A 17,615-nucleotide genomic window follows, 5' to 3' on the forward strand; every position below is an offset into this window, starting at 1 on the left:
GATTGGGAGTCTTCAGATATGGTGATCAGAAGACAACAGGGACAAAGTATCTTGAAACAGAATGGTAGGTACTGAGGTCTTAGCAAGGCAATGGGGCACCAATCATTCCTCAAAGAAAAAATGGAAAATCTTACCAATCTCATGCCAATCCCACCCGTTCTTTGTCTTGCCTTAATCCGTTTCCCTTCCTCATGTAGCAAGATCATGTTCTTTTAGTAGTTGTGAGGATAAATGCCATCTGGCCTAGGAGGAGGAGAATCCTGTCATTTAAAGAACTATGTCCCCCAATGCCAGTTTGCAATGAGTACTGAAGGGGAAACTGAACACACGTCTCATGTGCTTCTTTATCTGTAACGGCCAAATAAAACATCTCAGGACCTGTCATGATAACAGATCCTTGCCCTTTAACGGCAAAAAACATTTGCCCAATATGCACATTTTGTAGGGAGGGGCTGAGCACAGAAGGGAAAATAAGATCTTCCGAAATGTTTTGCTGTTTCTTCCCTGTGTAAATCCATAGGTGAGAAGTGGAGTGGGATGCAAGAGCAGTTGGTTCTTAAGGTTGTTAAAATGACGCGGCAGCTAAAAAAGCCAATGCAATTCTGGGCTGCATCAATAGGAGTATAGCATCTAGATCAAGGGAAGTAATAGTGCCACTGTATTCTGCTCTGGTCAGACCTCACCTGGAGTACTGTGTCCAGTTCTGGGCACCACAGTTCAAGAAGGACACTGACAAACTGGAACGTGTCCAGAGGAGGGCAACCAAAATGGTCAAAGGCCTGGAAACGATGCCTTATGAGGAACGGCTAAGGGAGCTGGGCATGTTTAGCCTGGAGAAGAGGAGGTTAAGGGGTGATATGATAGCCATGTTCAACTATATAAAAGGATGTCATATAGAGGAGGGAGAAAGGTTGTTTTCTGCTGCTCCAGAGAAGCGGACACGGAGCAATGGATCCAAACTACAAGAAAGAAGATTCCACCTAAACATGAGGAAGAACTTCCTGACAGTAAGAGCTGTTTGACAGTGGAATTTGCTGCCAAGGAGTGTGGTGGAGTCTCCTTCTTTGGAGGTCTTTAAGCAGAGGCTTGACAACCATGTGTCAGGAGTGCTCTGATGGTGTTTCCTGCTTGGCAGGAGGTTGGACTTGATGGCCCTTGTGGTCTCTTCCAACTCTATGATTCTATGATTCTATGAGTTGTTTTTTTAAAATTGTAAAACATAAAATTTAATAAAAATTATAAAAAGACTCCTTTATTTTTTTCTACAGGTGAACGGCCAATGAGAGTGACAGTTCTTTGCTAGCTACATGTCACTGAAGCCCACCTTAATTTAAGACAGTGTGGTGTAGTGGTTAAGAGCGGTAAACTCGTAATCTGGTGAACCGGGTTCGCTTCCCCGCTCCTCCACATGCACCTGCTGGGTGACATTGGGCTAGTCACACTATTCTGAAGTCTCTCACCCCACTCACCTCACAGAGTGTTTGTTGTGGGGGAGGAAGGGAAAGGAGAATGTTAGCCGCTTTGAGACTCCTTCAGGTAGTGATAAAGCGGGGTATCAAATCCAAACTCTTCATCTTCTTCTTCCTCCTCCTTAAAAGGAGATTGGGTAAGGCAGACACCCAGGATATATGCCAATACCATGTGTTCTTTCTAAAATGAAATTTTACTAAGAAATTTCATAATACAATAAAAAACAAACTATAATAATGAAAAAGAGAAGAAACAAAGAAAGAGAAAGGGATAGTACCATGCAAAGCCCTGTCTCACAAATATATCTTAACTTTTATACCAGACAGAAAAAGGTGTGCTCCCGCCCCCGCCCGCAGCTTTTACATAGGGAGTTTCTCTAACCCTGGGAGATCTCCCCTTCCTTGCTTTTCACCCAGGGTCCTTCACTAGCTGTCCATCACCCTCATCTGCATGCAATTATTTCCTTAACCCAGGACTCAGACATGCAGTTACAAATAAAACGTTTTAAGTGAGTTTTAAGTGCAAAATACAAAGTGACAATAGATGGTGATGGAGAGGCTTATGGAAAATTCGATGTATTTTTAAAAACACATTTAAAAAAGCATTTTCAGAGTGGTTTTTATTTATGTGTAGAGTACAGGACAACAACAAGAGAAAGCAGATCTAAACAGACACAAATGCAGGGAAAAAAAGAAAATACCATGCATCATAATGCATATGTCAGCAGTTAATACAAGTCCTTGCCTCAATATGGTATCATTCTTTGCTTGTTTATTGAACACAAATATAGACTGATTTACACGACGCCAACTCTTCAGATAGCATTGTACAAGTACAAAATGACAACCATCAAAAATACAAAACAGGTGGGTTTTTTATATTAAAAAATAGGCATCCAAAATTCCTACTAGTCATTAAATATATATATATCTAAAAAGTGATAGATGAGGCTGAACACACTATGAAGTGTGTGTGTGTGTGTGTGTGTGTGTGTGTGTGGTCTTCAGGAAAGGCTTAAATCTCTAAAAGAATGGAACTTGCCTGTTATTGCAGAGAATGGAATTCAGGAACTCCTGGAATCATACACTCAAAGAAATGTGGAGTTGGAAGGGGTATCCAGGGGCATCTCGTCCAACCACGAGGTTGTTTAATCATACATGGAATTAAATTCTGCAAATGTGGCCTATTTGTATAATAATAATAATAATAATAATAATAATAATAATAATAATAATAATAATAATTTATTTATATCCCGCCCATCTGGCTGGGCTTCCCCAGCCACTCTGGGTGGCATCCCAAAAAATATTAAAATACTGCAATGCACCAAACATTAAAAGCTTCCCTAAACAGGGCTGCCTTCAGATGTCTTCTAAAAGTCTGGTAGTTGTTGTTCTCTTTGACATCTGGTTTGAGTGCATTCCACAGGGAGGGAGCCACTACCTAGAAGGCCCTCTGCCTGGTTCTGCCTATGATTGCTGACAGGCACCTAAGTAGAGTCTGTGAAGTAAATCATACGGTGCGGGTAGTCTCACAGGAGTGACGGCAGTCCTTGAAATACACAAGTTTCAAATTGGCAAGGTTTAAAGGTCACCATCAGAACTTCCAAGAAGACTTTGTTTTCCTATAGAAAGTGGTGCAGCTGGTACAGTACAACTAAATTGAGTGAAGCCTCTTTCAGCCAAAGGGCTTCATATCTTCGTAGTCAACATTTCAGGGGCTGTATACAATAGGTGAGTGGGACACAGAAGAAAGATTGAGATAACAAAAGACATGACTCCTCCCTTTGTAAAGCAGGATACATTTCAGCTATACAAACCTCAATATTTTCAACAAAACCCCAGCCTCTTTTTCTGGTGAGCAATAGTCATCAATGCAGTCCAAGGACATATTAAAGCCAGACCAAAGAACTCTTATGAAAGGTTCCTAAGTGGGTTTGAACAAGGAGGGTCCATTTCCTGTCTGTCATTCTGCTCCTCATTCAAAACCCGCTGGAGGATGGCCAGTAGACTCCCCCTAGACTGACCTCCCTTCCTCCTCCACCCAACCAGAAAATAGAGGAAGGGGTTCACGCAGCTGTTGAGGGAGGCACAGAAAATGGCATAATGGAATAGACCAGGAATATTCAAGCTCACGATGGATACAGCAAGAAGAAGGGCATTGAGTGGGAAAGCAAGCACGAGGAAGAAGAGGAGTGTAAGTAAAATAACCGTTAAAAGCCTTCCCCGCTTTCGTGGGTGTGATTTAAAACAGACTTTGATGAAAAGGATCACAGTTGAAATTGTCATAAGAGGGAGGCAAAGCAGTCCAGTCAAGACATATTGGCCTGTTTCTGATAACCAATATGGAAAGGTGTAATATTTTTCAAGAATGTACAGCATTACCCAGAGCAGACAGGAGAGGACCCATATGAGGGCACACACAGTGGTGGACAAATGGGTCGGCCGGACACACCGATGCCAAATAGGGAAGAGGACAGACACACATCTGTCAATGCTGATGGCTGTCAGAAGAAGTTGGCCAGTGTTGTATGTGAAGGATAAGAGAAATACACTGATAATATAAACAACAAAATCAGGTAACATAGCATAAGCGTAGATCTCTAAGCTCAGGAGGAATGCAAAGTCAGCAACAGCCAAATTAAGGATGTAGGTGGTGAATGGTTGCCTCCTAATGTGGAAAACTAGAAGCCAGATGACAGTTCCATTCCCCAAAAATCCCACACAGCAGATAACTAAAATGAAGGCATTTAGTATAAATACTACAAATGGGTTGTAATGGGAATCTCCTTGGCCATTAGTTGAGCTATTGTAAGTGTCATTATACTCTTTATATGTCACAGTAGCTGCAGCAGATTGCAAAGTCCCATTGGTATTTCTTTCCATGTTGAATGACGCCGTGTGGAATCCTTGTTACCTCTTCTGGAGCACAAGTTTCCTCTAGGAAAATATCACAAAGATGTTTGACTCAGCTGGAATTCTGTGTAAAACTCAGAATTGTGAGAGCGAGGAACCCATTGAACAACATATAGACCCACAACATCTGTCTATCAAGCCAAATGTCATATATGTGCAATTCTCTGCAATATAACTGAATCCCCCACATGGGCCACACCCCTCTGGATTTTTTCTCATTGAGGTTTTTTGGACTTTATTGAGTTAGTTTACCTGGAAACTTGGTTTGATTGGTAACAAGAGAAGAAGTCAGCACAGCATTCTCTGATCTTCTGGCACTACTGTCTGATACGTAATGTCTCCCCAAAACTGAGCTTCAGACATATTTCTTTTGCTATGGCCAAGCTCATCATTCCTGCTTAGGAAGAGATATCAGTAAGGATGATGGAGATGGACTGAGACAGAATGAGAAAGATGCCACCTTGTTTTAGGGAAAGATTGATATAAAGTTTTATAGCAGTGAATTTCACTTACCTACTGCACATTCATCCAGGTGGGTGGGACTATCTTCTAGTGCAGTAAGAGCAGGCTAGGAATGAATGAGGGTGTGGAGGAGGTTCTGAAAGAGAGGTCAGGCAGTAGTGTCACATTGTTTCTTATTACATATAACTCAGTTTTCTTTTTGTTGTTCAGTTCCTAGGCTTCTCCCTAAAATAGAGCAAGCATAGAGGAAAAATTGGGATTAGAAAAGATGTGAGTCCTGCACATTGTATCTCTTCTTTGTCCTCTTGTGTTTTTCACCCAACGTTACAACCCTTGACCTGACCCAGTTTATTCTGCTACATCTACTAACACTCAAAGGACTTGATGATTCTGGATCTAATGTTCGCCCCCCTCCCTCTGTCCCTCTGAACAAAACAATTGCCCTATACTTGCAAGAGCAGAGTTTTTTTGGCCCGAACGTTTCTCCAATTATTATTATTATTATTATTAAAACAAAAAATTCCTTCCAGTAGCACCTTAGAGACCAACTAAGTTAGTTCTAGGTATGAGCTTTCGTGTGCATGCACACTTCTTCAGATACACAGTGTATCTGTGTGTATCTGAAGAAGTGTGCATGCACACGAAAGCTCATACCTAGAACTAACTTAGTTGGTCTCTAAGGTGCTACTGGAAGGAATTTTTTGTTTTGACTATGGCAGACCAACACGGCTACCTATCTGTAACTGGAACTATTATTATTAAAGTCCTGATTGGTTCTCCAATTGGCCAATCACGTGTAGGCAAGGGAATGGCCCTTCAGGGATGGGCATTCCTCCTTTTCACAACGTGTGTCATCATCACACAACCTCAGGGTTGCTCTGCAAGGTCTGGGGCCTTGCATCCCAGCGCCAAGAGGAGCGGTGACACTTGATGCTGCCGCTTCCTTCTCCTTCGCCCATGTTGCTGCCAGGTGGTGGTTTCACTTGGCACTGTATCACAGATGAAACTGCTGCTGCTCTGGAGTCCCTTTGCCACCTGCCCCTGTTAAACTGCATTACTTCCAGCACTGAGAGATATACTTGCAGCCAGATCAGAAACTTGTTGCGTAGACAGGTGGAGTCCCCAGATCCCGAGTGGTCCCCCCCGTCATGTGGAATAACGATTCAAGACAACATGCTATGGGATTAAATTGGCCAAAACTTTTTTAAATTTCAAATGTGTGTAGACCTTGGCTCAGGCGTTGGGCGTTCTCCCTCCCTAGTCACCAGCCGGGGACCTAGGGAGCATCAGGGTTATCCAGTGTTGGGGGGGGGGGGCTGGGCCGGCTCTGCAGAACATATGTTCAAGCAGAGATAGCCGCCCCCATTATGCCGTTGCCGCAGGGGAGAGCAATGACGACCATCAGAAACCCCTTTAACGGGGAACCCTGGTATCGCCACTGCAAAGAGGAAGATGGACTAAAGGATTCCGCCCAAGGCCTGATACCACCAAAGTTGTGACATTTTGCTACGGGAAAGGTGAAATCTGCTAATGCAGGGAAATTCCTTTCTGGCCCTTTAACAGCGACCTTAATGTAGCAGCACCCGCATACCTGTGAAGAAAAGTTAACCTGCAAAATAAGACATTAACTGAGGGTGGGTAGGGTGGGAGAAGCTCTGGAGCCAAGTGAGGATTCCCAGGTAAGATCCTCCCTCTATTGTGTGGGCAGGTAATCCCTCCCCTACTTGGCCTGGTCTTCTTGGCAACGCTTCCCCCACATGGGATTGGACAACTGACTGGGGTAGGCGGAGACCTCCAGGTATCCCACCTGAGGGAAGGCAATGCCAAGCCTATGCTGATGGAGCCGCTCCAGATCTAGGGGCTGCATGCGTCCACGCAAAGGGCGCCCCCCGTTTTAGGTGGGGAGCGGTCATTCCTCCTCTCTCCCACCTTTCCTGCAATTTCATGACTGGGCATTTGGGGGTTCAGATCAGGGCTGGACTAGGGACACTCCAAAATGCAGGACCAGAGACACAATTGAACAGTTATACTTCCTGTTAAAACAAAGATAAAGCCTATTTGGTATTAATTTCCAAGATATAGCCTTCTGCAGAATCATGCATTCAAGACACCCATTAACTTTCCAAGTATAAGCCAACCCTTGGAAAAATCTTTGGAAATAAATTTCCTTAAAACTTAATGATGTTGCTGAAGCAGTCAGGAAAAAAGCAGAAGAAACAAAAGGAAAGCCAAACCCAGCAGGGTATTTGAGTACGAGGAAAACCCTCTCTCTATCCTACTTTCCAGAGATATGAAGACGCTCTCTTGAAAAAACGATACCAACTGAGTTAGGAAATGAAAGACGGGGACAAATGTAATAGTTCAAACTCCAGAAATTCCACGGTAACTGGTGACAGCAGCGATGCGATCCCATTGCTCTCAGAGTGAGGCTAATTTTAGAAGGCAAATGGGAAGGGAAGTGAGGTGAGGAGGCGCTTGCTTTGGGAAGGGTCTGCAGCGGGAATGAAGGGTGTGCATGAAAGGATCTAGAGTGGAAGCTGGAAGGGACCTTGTGGGTAAGGAAGAAAGCCTGAAGAGAAGAGGGCGCTTGGAGGGACCTCGGGGACTGTTGCAAATTCTAGACAACCCTAAACGCCCTTTCTAAGAAGTGAGTGAGTCTATTGAGTGCAGACTTCCTTTGCAATGAAGAAGTCATAGGGTTGCACAGAGAGAGATCCCAGGACAGGTAGAATATCAGAAAGGAGAGTGGTGAGGATTTGTCACTGGAAATGGAATGGGGAAGGAACAAGCAGGTGAGGAAGAAAGAGAAAGGGAGAGAGTTTTTTATTTCATTTTATTTCAAAAAAAATTTAAAGTTGAGGTAATCTAATTTTTAAATTTATTTTATTAATTTTTTGATGGGACGTTTTGCTTCTGCACATGACTCTGGCATAAACCATTTTAGGCTGAGACATTCCTTCATCACCCTAGAATGTTCAGTTCACATTGAGTTCATGAAAACATTACATCTTGACCTGTTCTTAGTGCTTGGTTGACCACATCTACGGATGAATGCTATATATTAATCACTAGTAAATAGTTTAAGTCTTGCATTATCAATCACTAGTAATTCTTTAAGTCTTGTTATATTAATCACTAGTTATAATTTAATAAGGAGGCTTTCACACCAGTCCAATTCTGTATTCCCTTTCCCAACCTTTAATCTATTGGTGATTAATTTGTTGTTGTTGTTTAGTCGTTTAGTCGTGTCCGACTCTTCGTGACCCCATGGACCAGAGAACGCCAGGCACCTCTGTCCTCCACTGCCTCCCGCAGTTTGCTCAAACTCATGCTGGTAACCTCGAAAACACTATCCAACCATCTCGTCCTCTGCCGTCCCCTTCTCCTTGTGCCCTCCATCTTTCCCAACATCAGGGTCTTCTCCAGGGAGTCTTCTCTTCTCATGAGGTGGCCAAAGTACTGGAGCCTCAGCTTCACAATCTGTCCTTCCAGTGAGCACTCAGGGTTGATTTCCTTCAGTATGGAGAGGTTTGATCTTCTTGCAGTCCATGGGACTCTCAAGAGTCTCCTCCAGCACCATAATTCAAAAGCATCAATTCTTCGGCGATCAGCCTTCTTTATGGTCCAGCTCTCACTTCCATACATCACTACTGGGAAAACCATAGCTTTAACTATACGAACCTTTGTTGGCAAGGTGATGTCTCTACTTCTCAAGATGCTGTCTAGGCCTGTCATTGCCCTTCTCCCAAGAAGCAGGCGTCTTTTAATTTCGTGGCTGCTGTCACCATCTGCAGTGATCATTGAGCCCAAGAAAGTAAAATCTCTCACTACCTCCATTTCTTCCCCTTCTATTTGCCAGGAGGTGATGGGACCAGTGGCCATGATCTTCGTTTTTTTGATGTTGAGCTTCAGGCCATATTTTGCGCTCTCCTCTTTCACCCTCATTAAAAGGTTCTTTAATTCCTCCTCACTTTCTGCCATCAAGGTTGTGTCATCTGCATATCTGAGGTTGTTGAAATTTCTTCCGGCAATCTTAATTCCGGCTAGGGATTCATCCAGCCCAGCCTTTCGCATGATGAATTCTGCATATAAGTTAAATAAGCAGGGAGACAAAATACAGCCTTGTCGTACTCCTTTCCCAATTTTGAACCAATCAGTTGTTCCATATCCAGTTCTAACTGTAGCTTCTTGTCCCACATAGAGATTTCTCAGGAGACAGATGAGGTGATCTGGCACTCCCATTTCTTTAAGAACTTGCCATAGTTTGCCGTGGTCGACACAGTCAAAAGCTTTTGCATAGTCAATGAAGCAGAAGTAGATGTCTTTCTGGAACTCTCTAGCTTTCTCCATAATCCAGCGCATGTTTGCAATTTGGTCTCTGGTTCCTCTGCCTCTTCTAAATCCAGCTTGCACTTCTGGGAGTTCTCGGTCCACATACTGCTTGAGCCTTCCTTGTAGAATTTTAAGCATAACCTTGCTAGCGTGTGAAATGAGTGCAATTGTGCGGTAGTTGGAGCATTCTTTGGCACTGCCCTTCTTTGGGATTGGGATGTAGACTGATCTTCTCCAATCCTCTGGCCACTGCTGAGTTTTCCAATTGGTGATTAATGCTTATATGCAAACTTTGCTATGTACTTGTGTTAACCAATCAGCAACAAGCACATATGTGGCAATGCTGTAATATATAAGGGACTCCCCGAGACATGCTCGGGAGATGCCTCCCATATGACACTTGCCATTCGTCTGTCGTTTATTTCAACCCAACATTTTTTTTATTTTTTCTCATTACAAATATACTTATAACATACAAGTTACATAAACCTCTCTTTCTCCTCCCTTTTGGACTTCCCTCAGCTTCCGTTTCTGATTTATTTACCTCTTTATATATTCTGCTATCTTCTACAAATACCATACATTTTCCTTTTATTACATTACCTATTCCCTATCCATAAAATTGTGAATGCTTATTTAAATCCTACCATCAGAGCAGTGTTCTTCCTTTGCTTCTGCAAATATAATATAAAAGGTTCCCACTCTTTTTCAAAATTCCTATTGTCTTTTTCCCAAAGTCTGTGTGTCAGCTTCGCCATCTCCACATAACCCATCAGTTTTTCTTGCCATTGTTCTTTTGCTGGAATTTCTCCAGTCTTGCAATTCTGTGCTAGCAGTATTCTCGCCACTGCCATTGCATACATAAATAGTGTCCTTTTCTCTTTTGGCAGGTCTTGCACTAAAATACCCAACAGGATAGCTTCTGGTTGTTTAACAAATGCTATTTTAAACATTTTTTTTTTAAATTCATTGTAAATCATTTCCCAGTATACCTTAACCTTTTTACAATCCCACCACATATGATAAAAAGTCCCTTCAACCTCTTTACACCTCCAACATTTCCTCTGTTCATTTTTATATATTTTGGCTAGTTTCACGGGTGAGATATACCATCTATACATCATCTTCATATAATTTTCCTTTAACAATATGCAGTCTGTGAATTTCAAATTTACTTTCCAAAGTTTTGTCCAATCTTCAAATTGGATGTTGTGGCCTATGTCTTGTGCCCATTTAATCATTACTGATTTCACTTCCTCATCTTTGATTTCCCATTCCAAAAGGATGTTATACATTTTCTTTAATAAGTTTGTGCTCTCTTCTATTACTTACTTTTGGAATGTTTAAACCGTGTATGAAAAGCCTTTCTTATTATCCTCTTTGAAAATATCTTTTAACTGCCTATGATGTAACCAACTTTGTAGATGTTCCTTGCTAACATTTCTTCCTAAGTATTTTCCCATGCATACTTCTAATTTGCTCTGTCACTAAGCTTCACCCAACCACCCAGAGGGTACTTATTTTACAACTTGCTGACAAAGCATGGATTGGGAGTCTTCAGATATGGTGATCAGAAGACAACAGGGACAAAGTATCTTGCAACAGAATGGTAGGTACTGAGGTCTTAGCAAGGCAATGGGGCACCAATCATTCCTCAAAGAAAAAATGGAAAATCTTACCAATCTCATGCCAATCCCACCCATTCTTTGTCTTGGCTTAATCCGTTTTCCTGCCTCATGTAGCAAGATCATGTTCTTTTAGTGGTTGTGAGGATAAATGCCATCTGGCCTAGGAGGAGGAGACTCTTGTCATTTAAAGATCTATGTCCCCAAATGCCAGTTTGCAATGAGTACTGAAGGGGAAACTGAACACATGTCTCATGTGCTTTTTTATCTGTAACGGCCAAATAAAACATCTCAGGACCTGTCATGATAACAGATAAAAGCATCCTTGCCCTTTAACGGCAAAAAACATTTGCCCAATATGCACGTTTTGTACGGAGGGGGTGAACACAGAAGGGAAAATAAGATTTTCCGAAATGTTTTGCTGTTTCTTTCCTGTGTAAATCCATAGGTGAGAAGTGTGGCGGGATGCAAGAGCAGTTGGTTCCTAAGGATGTTAAAATGAGTTTATTATTATTATTTTTTAATAAAATTTTTATTATATTTTCAGTTTACAGAAAAGAAAGAAAAGGATAGAAAAGAAAAAAGAAAAATAATCCAACTTTCAGAATACATTTTTAAGTTGTTAACTGAACTTCCCCACATCTCCCTCACCCTGCGTTCTTTACAATAAAACATATCAGCAAATTATTACCTTGTTTCATGTCTTATTTATATCTTTCAAAATATTTTACTTCTAAATTTAATGTACCTTTTGTCAAATATTTATACCTTAAAATAATACATATAATAGCTTTAAATTTCAACTTTTTCTTACTTATAACTTAATTTTCTGTTTTCTCAATCTAGTTGCAGGAGCTAAATTTTCCAAGTCATGCAGATTCTTAACATTCATACAACTTATAATGTTTTTGTAAATAGTCCTTAAATTTTTCCAGTCTTCTTCCATTGTCTCTTCTCCCAAATCTCGGATTCTGCCAGCCATTTCAGCCAGTTCCATATAGTCCATCAACTGCGTCTGCCACTCTTCCAGTGTGGGAAGATCTTGTGTCTTCCAATATTTTGCAATAAGTATTCTTGCTGCTGTAGTTGCATACATAAAAAGTGTTCTATCCTTCTTTAACACCCTTTAGTCCACAATGCCCAGGAAGAAGGCCTCTGGTTTCTTGGGAAAGGTGTACCTAAACACCTTTTTTAACTCATTGTAGATCATTTCCCAGAAGGTCTTCACTTTTGGACAAGTCCACCAAAGGTGAAAGAATGTCCCTTCAGCCTCCTTACATTTCCAACATTTATTATCAGACCGATGGTAAATTTTTGCAAGTTTGACTGGGGTCATGTACCACCTATATATCATTTTCATAATATTCTCTTTCAGGGCATTACATGCCGTAAATTTCATTCCGGTGGTCCATAACCTTTCCCAGTCTTCGAACATAATGTTGTACCCAATGTCCTGAGCCCATTTTATCATGGCTGATTTAACTATCTCATCCTGGGTATTCCATTTAAGCAGCAAGTTATACATTCTCGAGAGTACATTGGTCTTAGGTTCTAACAATTCTGTCTCTAATTTCGATTTTTCCACCTGGAATCCTATTTTTTTGTCCAACTTAAAAACCTCTTGAATTTGAGCATAATGAAGCCAGTCTTGCACCCTATTCTTTAATTTTTCAAAGCTCTGCAGCCTCCAATTATCTCCAGTTTTTTCTATTATTTCCCAATATTTTGGCCATCCGACCTCCATATTGAGTCTTTTTCTGGCCTTGGCCTCCACTGGTGATAACCACCTCGGAGTCTTACCTTCTAATAAGTCTTTGTATTTTGTCCAGACCATAAATATAGCTTTTTTGAACATTTTATGAACCTTTACCTTGTCATACCACAAATATGCATGCCATCCAAAAGCATTATCGTACCCTTCCAGATCTAGGACATCAGTGTTCTCAAGAAGTAACCAATCTTTCATCCAGCAGAAAGCCGCAGCTTCATAATATAACCTTAAATCTGGCAGGGCAAACCCCCCTCTCTCTTTGGCATCAGTTAATATTTTAAATTTTATTTGGGGCTTTTTGCCCTGCCAGACAAACCTAGAGATATCTTTCTGCCACTTCCCAAAACACTCCACTCTGTCTACGATCTGTAGGGTCTGAAACAAAAATAACATCTTCGGCAATACATTCATCTTTATAGCTGCAATTCGGCCCATCAAGGAAAGTTTCAATCTTGACCAAATCTCTAAATCTTTCTTAATTTCTGACCAGTATTTTTCATAATTGTCTTTAAATAGATTCAAATTTTTGGCAGACAAGTTTACCCCTAGGTATTTTACCTTTTTAACAACATTTAATTCTGTCTCTTTCTGAAACCCATCTATTTCCAAAGGTGTCAAGTTTTTCTCCAGGACCTTGGTTTTTTGCTTGTTCAATTTAAACCCCGCTACCCGACCAAATTCATAAATTAGTTCTAACACTCTCTTCGTATTAGATTCTGGCTCCTGTAATGTTAAAACCAAATCATCTGCAAAAGCTTTCAATTTAAATTGTTTCACTCCGACCTGTATTCCTTGTACCAACCGGTCTTCCCTAATCATGTTCAAAAGCACCTCCAGAACAGAGATAAATAACAGAGGGGATAGGGGGCATCCTTGTCGTGTCAAAATGAGTTTTTTAAATTGTAAAACAGAAAATTTAATAAAAATTATAAAAAGAATCCTTTATTTTTTTCTACAAGTGAATGTGCAATGAGAGTGACAGTTCTTTGCTAGCTACTTGTCACTGAAGACCACCTTAACATAAGCCAGTTTGGTGTAGAGGTTAAGAGCGGTAAACTCGTAATCTGGTGAACCGAGTTCGCTTCCCCGCTCCTCCACCTGCAGCTGATGGGTGACCTTGGGCTACTCACACTACTCTGAAGTCTCTCACCCCACTCACCTCACAGAGTGTTTGTTGTGGGGGAGGAAGGGAAAGGAGAATGTTAGCCGCTTTGAGACTCCTTCAGGTAGTGATAAAGTGGGATATCAAATCCAAACTCTTCTTCTTTCTCCTCCTCCATAAAAGGAGATTGGGTAAGGCAGACACCCATGATATATGCGAATACCATGTGTTCTTTTTTTAAAATGAAATTTTATTGAGAAATTTCATAATACAATAAAAAGCAAACTATTCTAATCAAAAAGAAAAGAAACAAGGAGAGAGAAAGGGATAATACCATGCAAAGCCCTGTCTCACAAATATATCTTAACTTTTACACCAGACAGAAATAGGTGTGCCCCCCCCCCCAGCTTTTACATAGGGAGTTTCTCTAACCCTGGGAGATCTCCCCTTCCCTGCTTTTCACCCAGGGTCCTTCACTAGCTGTCCATCACCCTCATCTGCATGCAATTATTTCCTTAAGCCAGGACTCAGCCATGCAGTTACAAATAAAACGTTTTAAGTGAGTTTTAAGAGTGCAAAATACAAAGCGACAATAGATGGCGATGGAGAGGCTCATGGAAAATTCAATGTATTTTTAAAAACACTTTTAAAAAAACATTTTCAGAATGGTTTTGATTTATGTGTAAAGTACAGGACAACAACAAGAGAAAGCAAATCTAAACAGACACAATAATGTAATGTAATGTAATGTATATGTCAGCAGTTAATACAAGTCCTTGCCTCAATATGGTATCATTCTTTGCTTGTTTATTAAACACAAATATAGACTGATTTACAGGAAGCCAACTCTTCAGATAGCATTGTACAAGTACAAAATGACAACCATCAAAAATAAAAAACAGGTGGGGTTTTTATATTAAAAGATAGGCATCCGAAATTCCTACTAGTCATTAAAAATATATATCTAAAGAGGGATAGATGAAGCTGAACACACTATGAAGTGTGTGTGTGTGTGTGTGTGTGTGTGTGTGTGTGGTCTTCAGAACATGCTTAAATTTCCAAAAGAATGGAACTTTCCTGTTCTTGCAGAGAACTGAATTCAGGAACTCCTGGAATAATACACTCAAAGAATTGTGGAGTTGGAAGGGGCATCCTTCCAAGAGCTGTTTGACAGTGGAATTTGCTGCCAAGGAGTGTGGTGGAGTCTCCTTCTTTGGAGGTCTTTAAGCAGAGGCTTGACAACCATATGTCAGGAGTGCTCTGATGGTGTTTCCTGCTTGGCAGGGGGTTGGACTCGATGGCCCTTGTGGTCTCTTCCAACTCTACGATTCTACGATTCTACGATTCTACGATTCTACGATTCTACGATTCTATGATTCTATGATCCAGGGGCATCTCATCCAACCACGAGGTTGTTTAATCATACATGGAATTAAATTCTGCAAATGTGGCCTATTTGTATAGTAGTAGTAGTAGTAGTAGTAGTAATAATAATAATAATAATAATAATTTTTTATTCATACCCCACCCATCTGGCTTGGCTTCCCCAGCCACTCTGGGCGGCTTCCAAAAAAATATTAAAATACTGTAATACATCAAACATTAAAAGCTTCTCTAAACAGGGCTGCCTTCAGATGTCTTCTAATGGTCTGGTAGTTGTTGTTCTCTTTGACATCTGGTGGGAGTGCATTCCACAGGGAGGGAGCCACTACCAAGAAGGCCCTCTGCCTGGTTCTGCCTATGTTTGCTGACAGGCACCTAAGTAGAGTCTCTGAATTAAATCATACGGTGCGGGTAGTCTCACAGGAGTGATGGCAGTCCTTGAAATACCCAAGTTCCAAATCGGCAAGGTTTAAAGGTCACCATCAGAACTTCCAAGTAGACTTTGGTTTGCTGGAGAAAGTGGTGCAGCTTATACAGTACAACTAAATTGAGTGAAGCCTCTTTCAGCCAAAGGGCTTCATATCTTCATAGTCAACATTTCAGGGGATGTATGCAATAGGTGAGTGGGGCACAGAAGAAAGATTGAGATAACAAAAGACATGACTCCTCATTTGTAAAGCAGGATACATTTCAGCTATACAAACCTCAAAATTTTCAACAAAACCCCAGCCTCTTTTTCTGGTGAACAATAGTCATCAATGCAGTCCAAGGACATATTAAAGCCAGACCAAAGAACTCTTATGAAAGGTTCCTAAGTGGGTTTGAATAAGGAGGGTCCACTTCCTGTTTGTCATTCTCCTCGTCATTCAAAACTCGCTGGAGGATGGCCAGTAGACTCCCCCTATACTGACCTCCCTTCCTCCTCCCAACCAGAAAATAGAGGAAGGGGTTCACGCAGCTGTTGAGGGAGGCACACAAATAGGCATAATGGAATAGATCATGAATATTCCAGCCCATGATGGATAAAGCAAGAAGAAGGGCATTGAGTGGGAAAGCAAGCACGAGGAAGAAGAGGAGTGTAAGTAAAATAACCGTGAAAAGCCTTCCCCGCTTTCGTGGGTGTGATTTAAAACAGACTTTGATGAAAAGGATCACAGTTGAAATTGTCATAAGTGGGAGGCAAAGCAGTCCAGTCAAGAGAAATTGAAAACATATTGTGAGGAAACAAAGATTGGGGTTATCTGATATAAGGGGAGATATTTCTGTGATAATGTAGAGGACTATGGAGAACAGACAGGAGAGGACCCATATGAGGGCACACACAGTGGTGGACAAATGGGTCGGCCGGACACACCGATGCCAAATAGGGAAGAGGACAGACACACATCTGTCAATGCTGATGGCTGTCAGAAGAAGTTGGCCAGTGTTGTATGTGAAGGATAAGAGACATTCATCAATACTATCAAGAACTTCATCAGGAAACCTAATAAAATTATGGAACTGTAGGCTCAGGAGGAATGCAAAGTCAGCAACAGCCAAATTAAGGATGTAGGTGGTGAACGGTTTCCTCCTAATGCGGAAACCAAGAAGCCAGATGACAGTTCCATTCCCCAAAAATCCCACACAGCAGGTAACTAAAATGAAGACATTTAGTATAAATACTTTAAATTGTTTAGATTGGAAATGTCCTTGGTCGTTAGATGAGCTATTGTAAGTGTCATGATACTCTTTATATGTCACAGCAACCACAGCAGATTGCAAAGTCCCATTGGTATTTATTTCCATGTTGAATGATGGCATGTGGAAATCTTGCCTCCTCTTCTGGAGCAGAAGTTTCCTCTAGGAAATGGAAAATATCACAAAGATGTTTGACTCAGCTGGAATTCCGTGCAGAACCCAGAACTGTGAGATCCAGGAACCCATTGAACAACACATAAACCCACAACATCTGTCTATCAAGCCAAAGGTCATATATGTGCACTTCTCTGCAATATAAATGGATCCCCCGCATGGGCCACACCCCTCTGGCTTTTTTCTATTTGAGTTTTGATTGTTGCCAAGAGAAGAAGTCAGTACAGCATTCCCTGGTCTTCTGGCATTATTGTCTGATATGTAATTCAACCAAAACTGAGGTTCAGTCATACTTCTTTTGCTATGGCCAGGCTCATCATTCCTGCTTAGTAAGAGATATCAGTAAGGATGAAGGAGATGAACTGAGACAGAATGAGAAAGACACCACCTTGTTTATGGAAAGATTTATATAAAGTTTAATAGCAATGAATTTCACTTACCTACTGAACATTCATCCAGGTGGGTGGGGCTGTCTTTCAATGAAATGAGAGCAGGCTAGGAATGAATGAGGGTGTGCCGGAGGTTCTGAAAGAGAGGTCAAGGAGAAATGTTACATGTTTTCTTATTACGTGTAACTCAGTGTTCTGTTCAGTTCCTAGGATTCTCCCCAAAATAGAGCAAGCTTTCTGATATGACTGTATTGTCTACCCCCTAAGTAAGGAGGCTGTTTTTGATGGATGAGAAGCAAACAGGTAGGGTGGGGG

General features: G+C 41.3%; 2 protein-coding genes across 5 annotated transcripts in view; both read right to left on the reverse strand.

Annotated features, from left to right (window-relative positions):
* LOC310849395 (uncharacterized protein) overlaps window positions 1–16,886 on the reverse strand; it is a 28,661-nt gene extending 11,775 nt beyond the window's left edge. Inside the window, exon 1 of the mRNA XM_083749556.1 lies at window positions 16,198–16,886. Within this exon, the coding sequence (XP_083605682.1) occupies window positions 16,198–16,860 (663 nt within the window). The 5' untranslated portion in view covers window positions 16,861–16,886. The remainder of the gene's footprint in view (window positions 1–16,197) is intronic.
* LOC310848101 (mas-related G-protein coupled receptor member H-like) lies at window positions 2,775–11,127 on the reverse strand. Of its 4 annotated transcripts, XM_083746700.1 has the most exons (4): window positions 10,859–11,127; window positions 4,899–4,983; window positions 4,638–4,779; window positions 2,775–4,409 (listed from the first exon to the last, which is right to left on the reverse strand). In XM_083746700.1, exon 4 carries the CDS (start codon window positions 4,353–4,355, stop codon window positions 3,384–3,386), a length of 972 nt encoding a protein of 323 aa, XP_083602826.1. In that variant the 5' UTR covers window positions 4,356–4,409; window positions 4,638–4,779; window positions 4,899–4,983; window positions 10,859–11,127; the 3' UTR covers window positions 2,775–3,383. The 4 variants fall into 4 exon arrangements, with proteins under 4 accessions (XP_083602826.1, XP_083602824.1, XP_083602825.1 ...); XM_083746698.1 differs by lacking the exon at window positions 4,899–4,983; XM_083746699.1 differs by lacking the exon at window positions 4,899–4,983 and having other exon boundaries at window positions 2,775–4,449.
* Window positions 16,887–17,615: the final 729 nt, after the last annotated feature.

This window comes from Podarcis gaigeae (assembly GCF_964106915.1).
Source record: "Podarcis gaigeae genome assembly, chromosome: 7".
In the NCBI taxonomy this organism is placed as follows: Eukaryota; Metazoa; Chordata; class Lepidosauria; order Squamata; family Lacertidae; genus Podarcis; species Podarcis gaigeae.

What these genes read in the sequence shown, in the direction of transcription:
- LOC310848101 (XM_083746698.1), bottom strand. Translation starts at nt 4,355, where the DNA reads ATGGAAAGAAATACCAATGGGACTTTGCAATCTGCTGCAGCTACTGTG.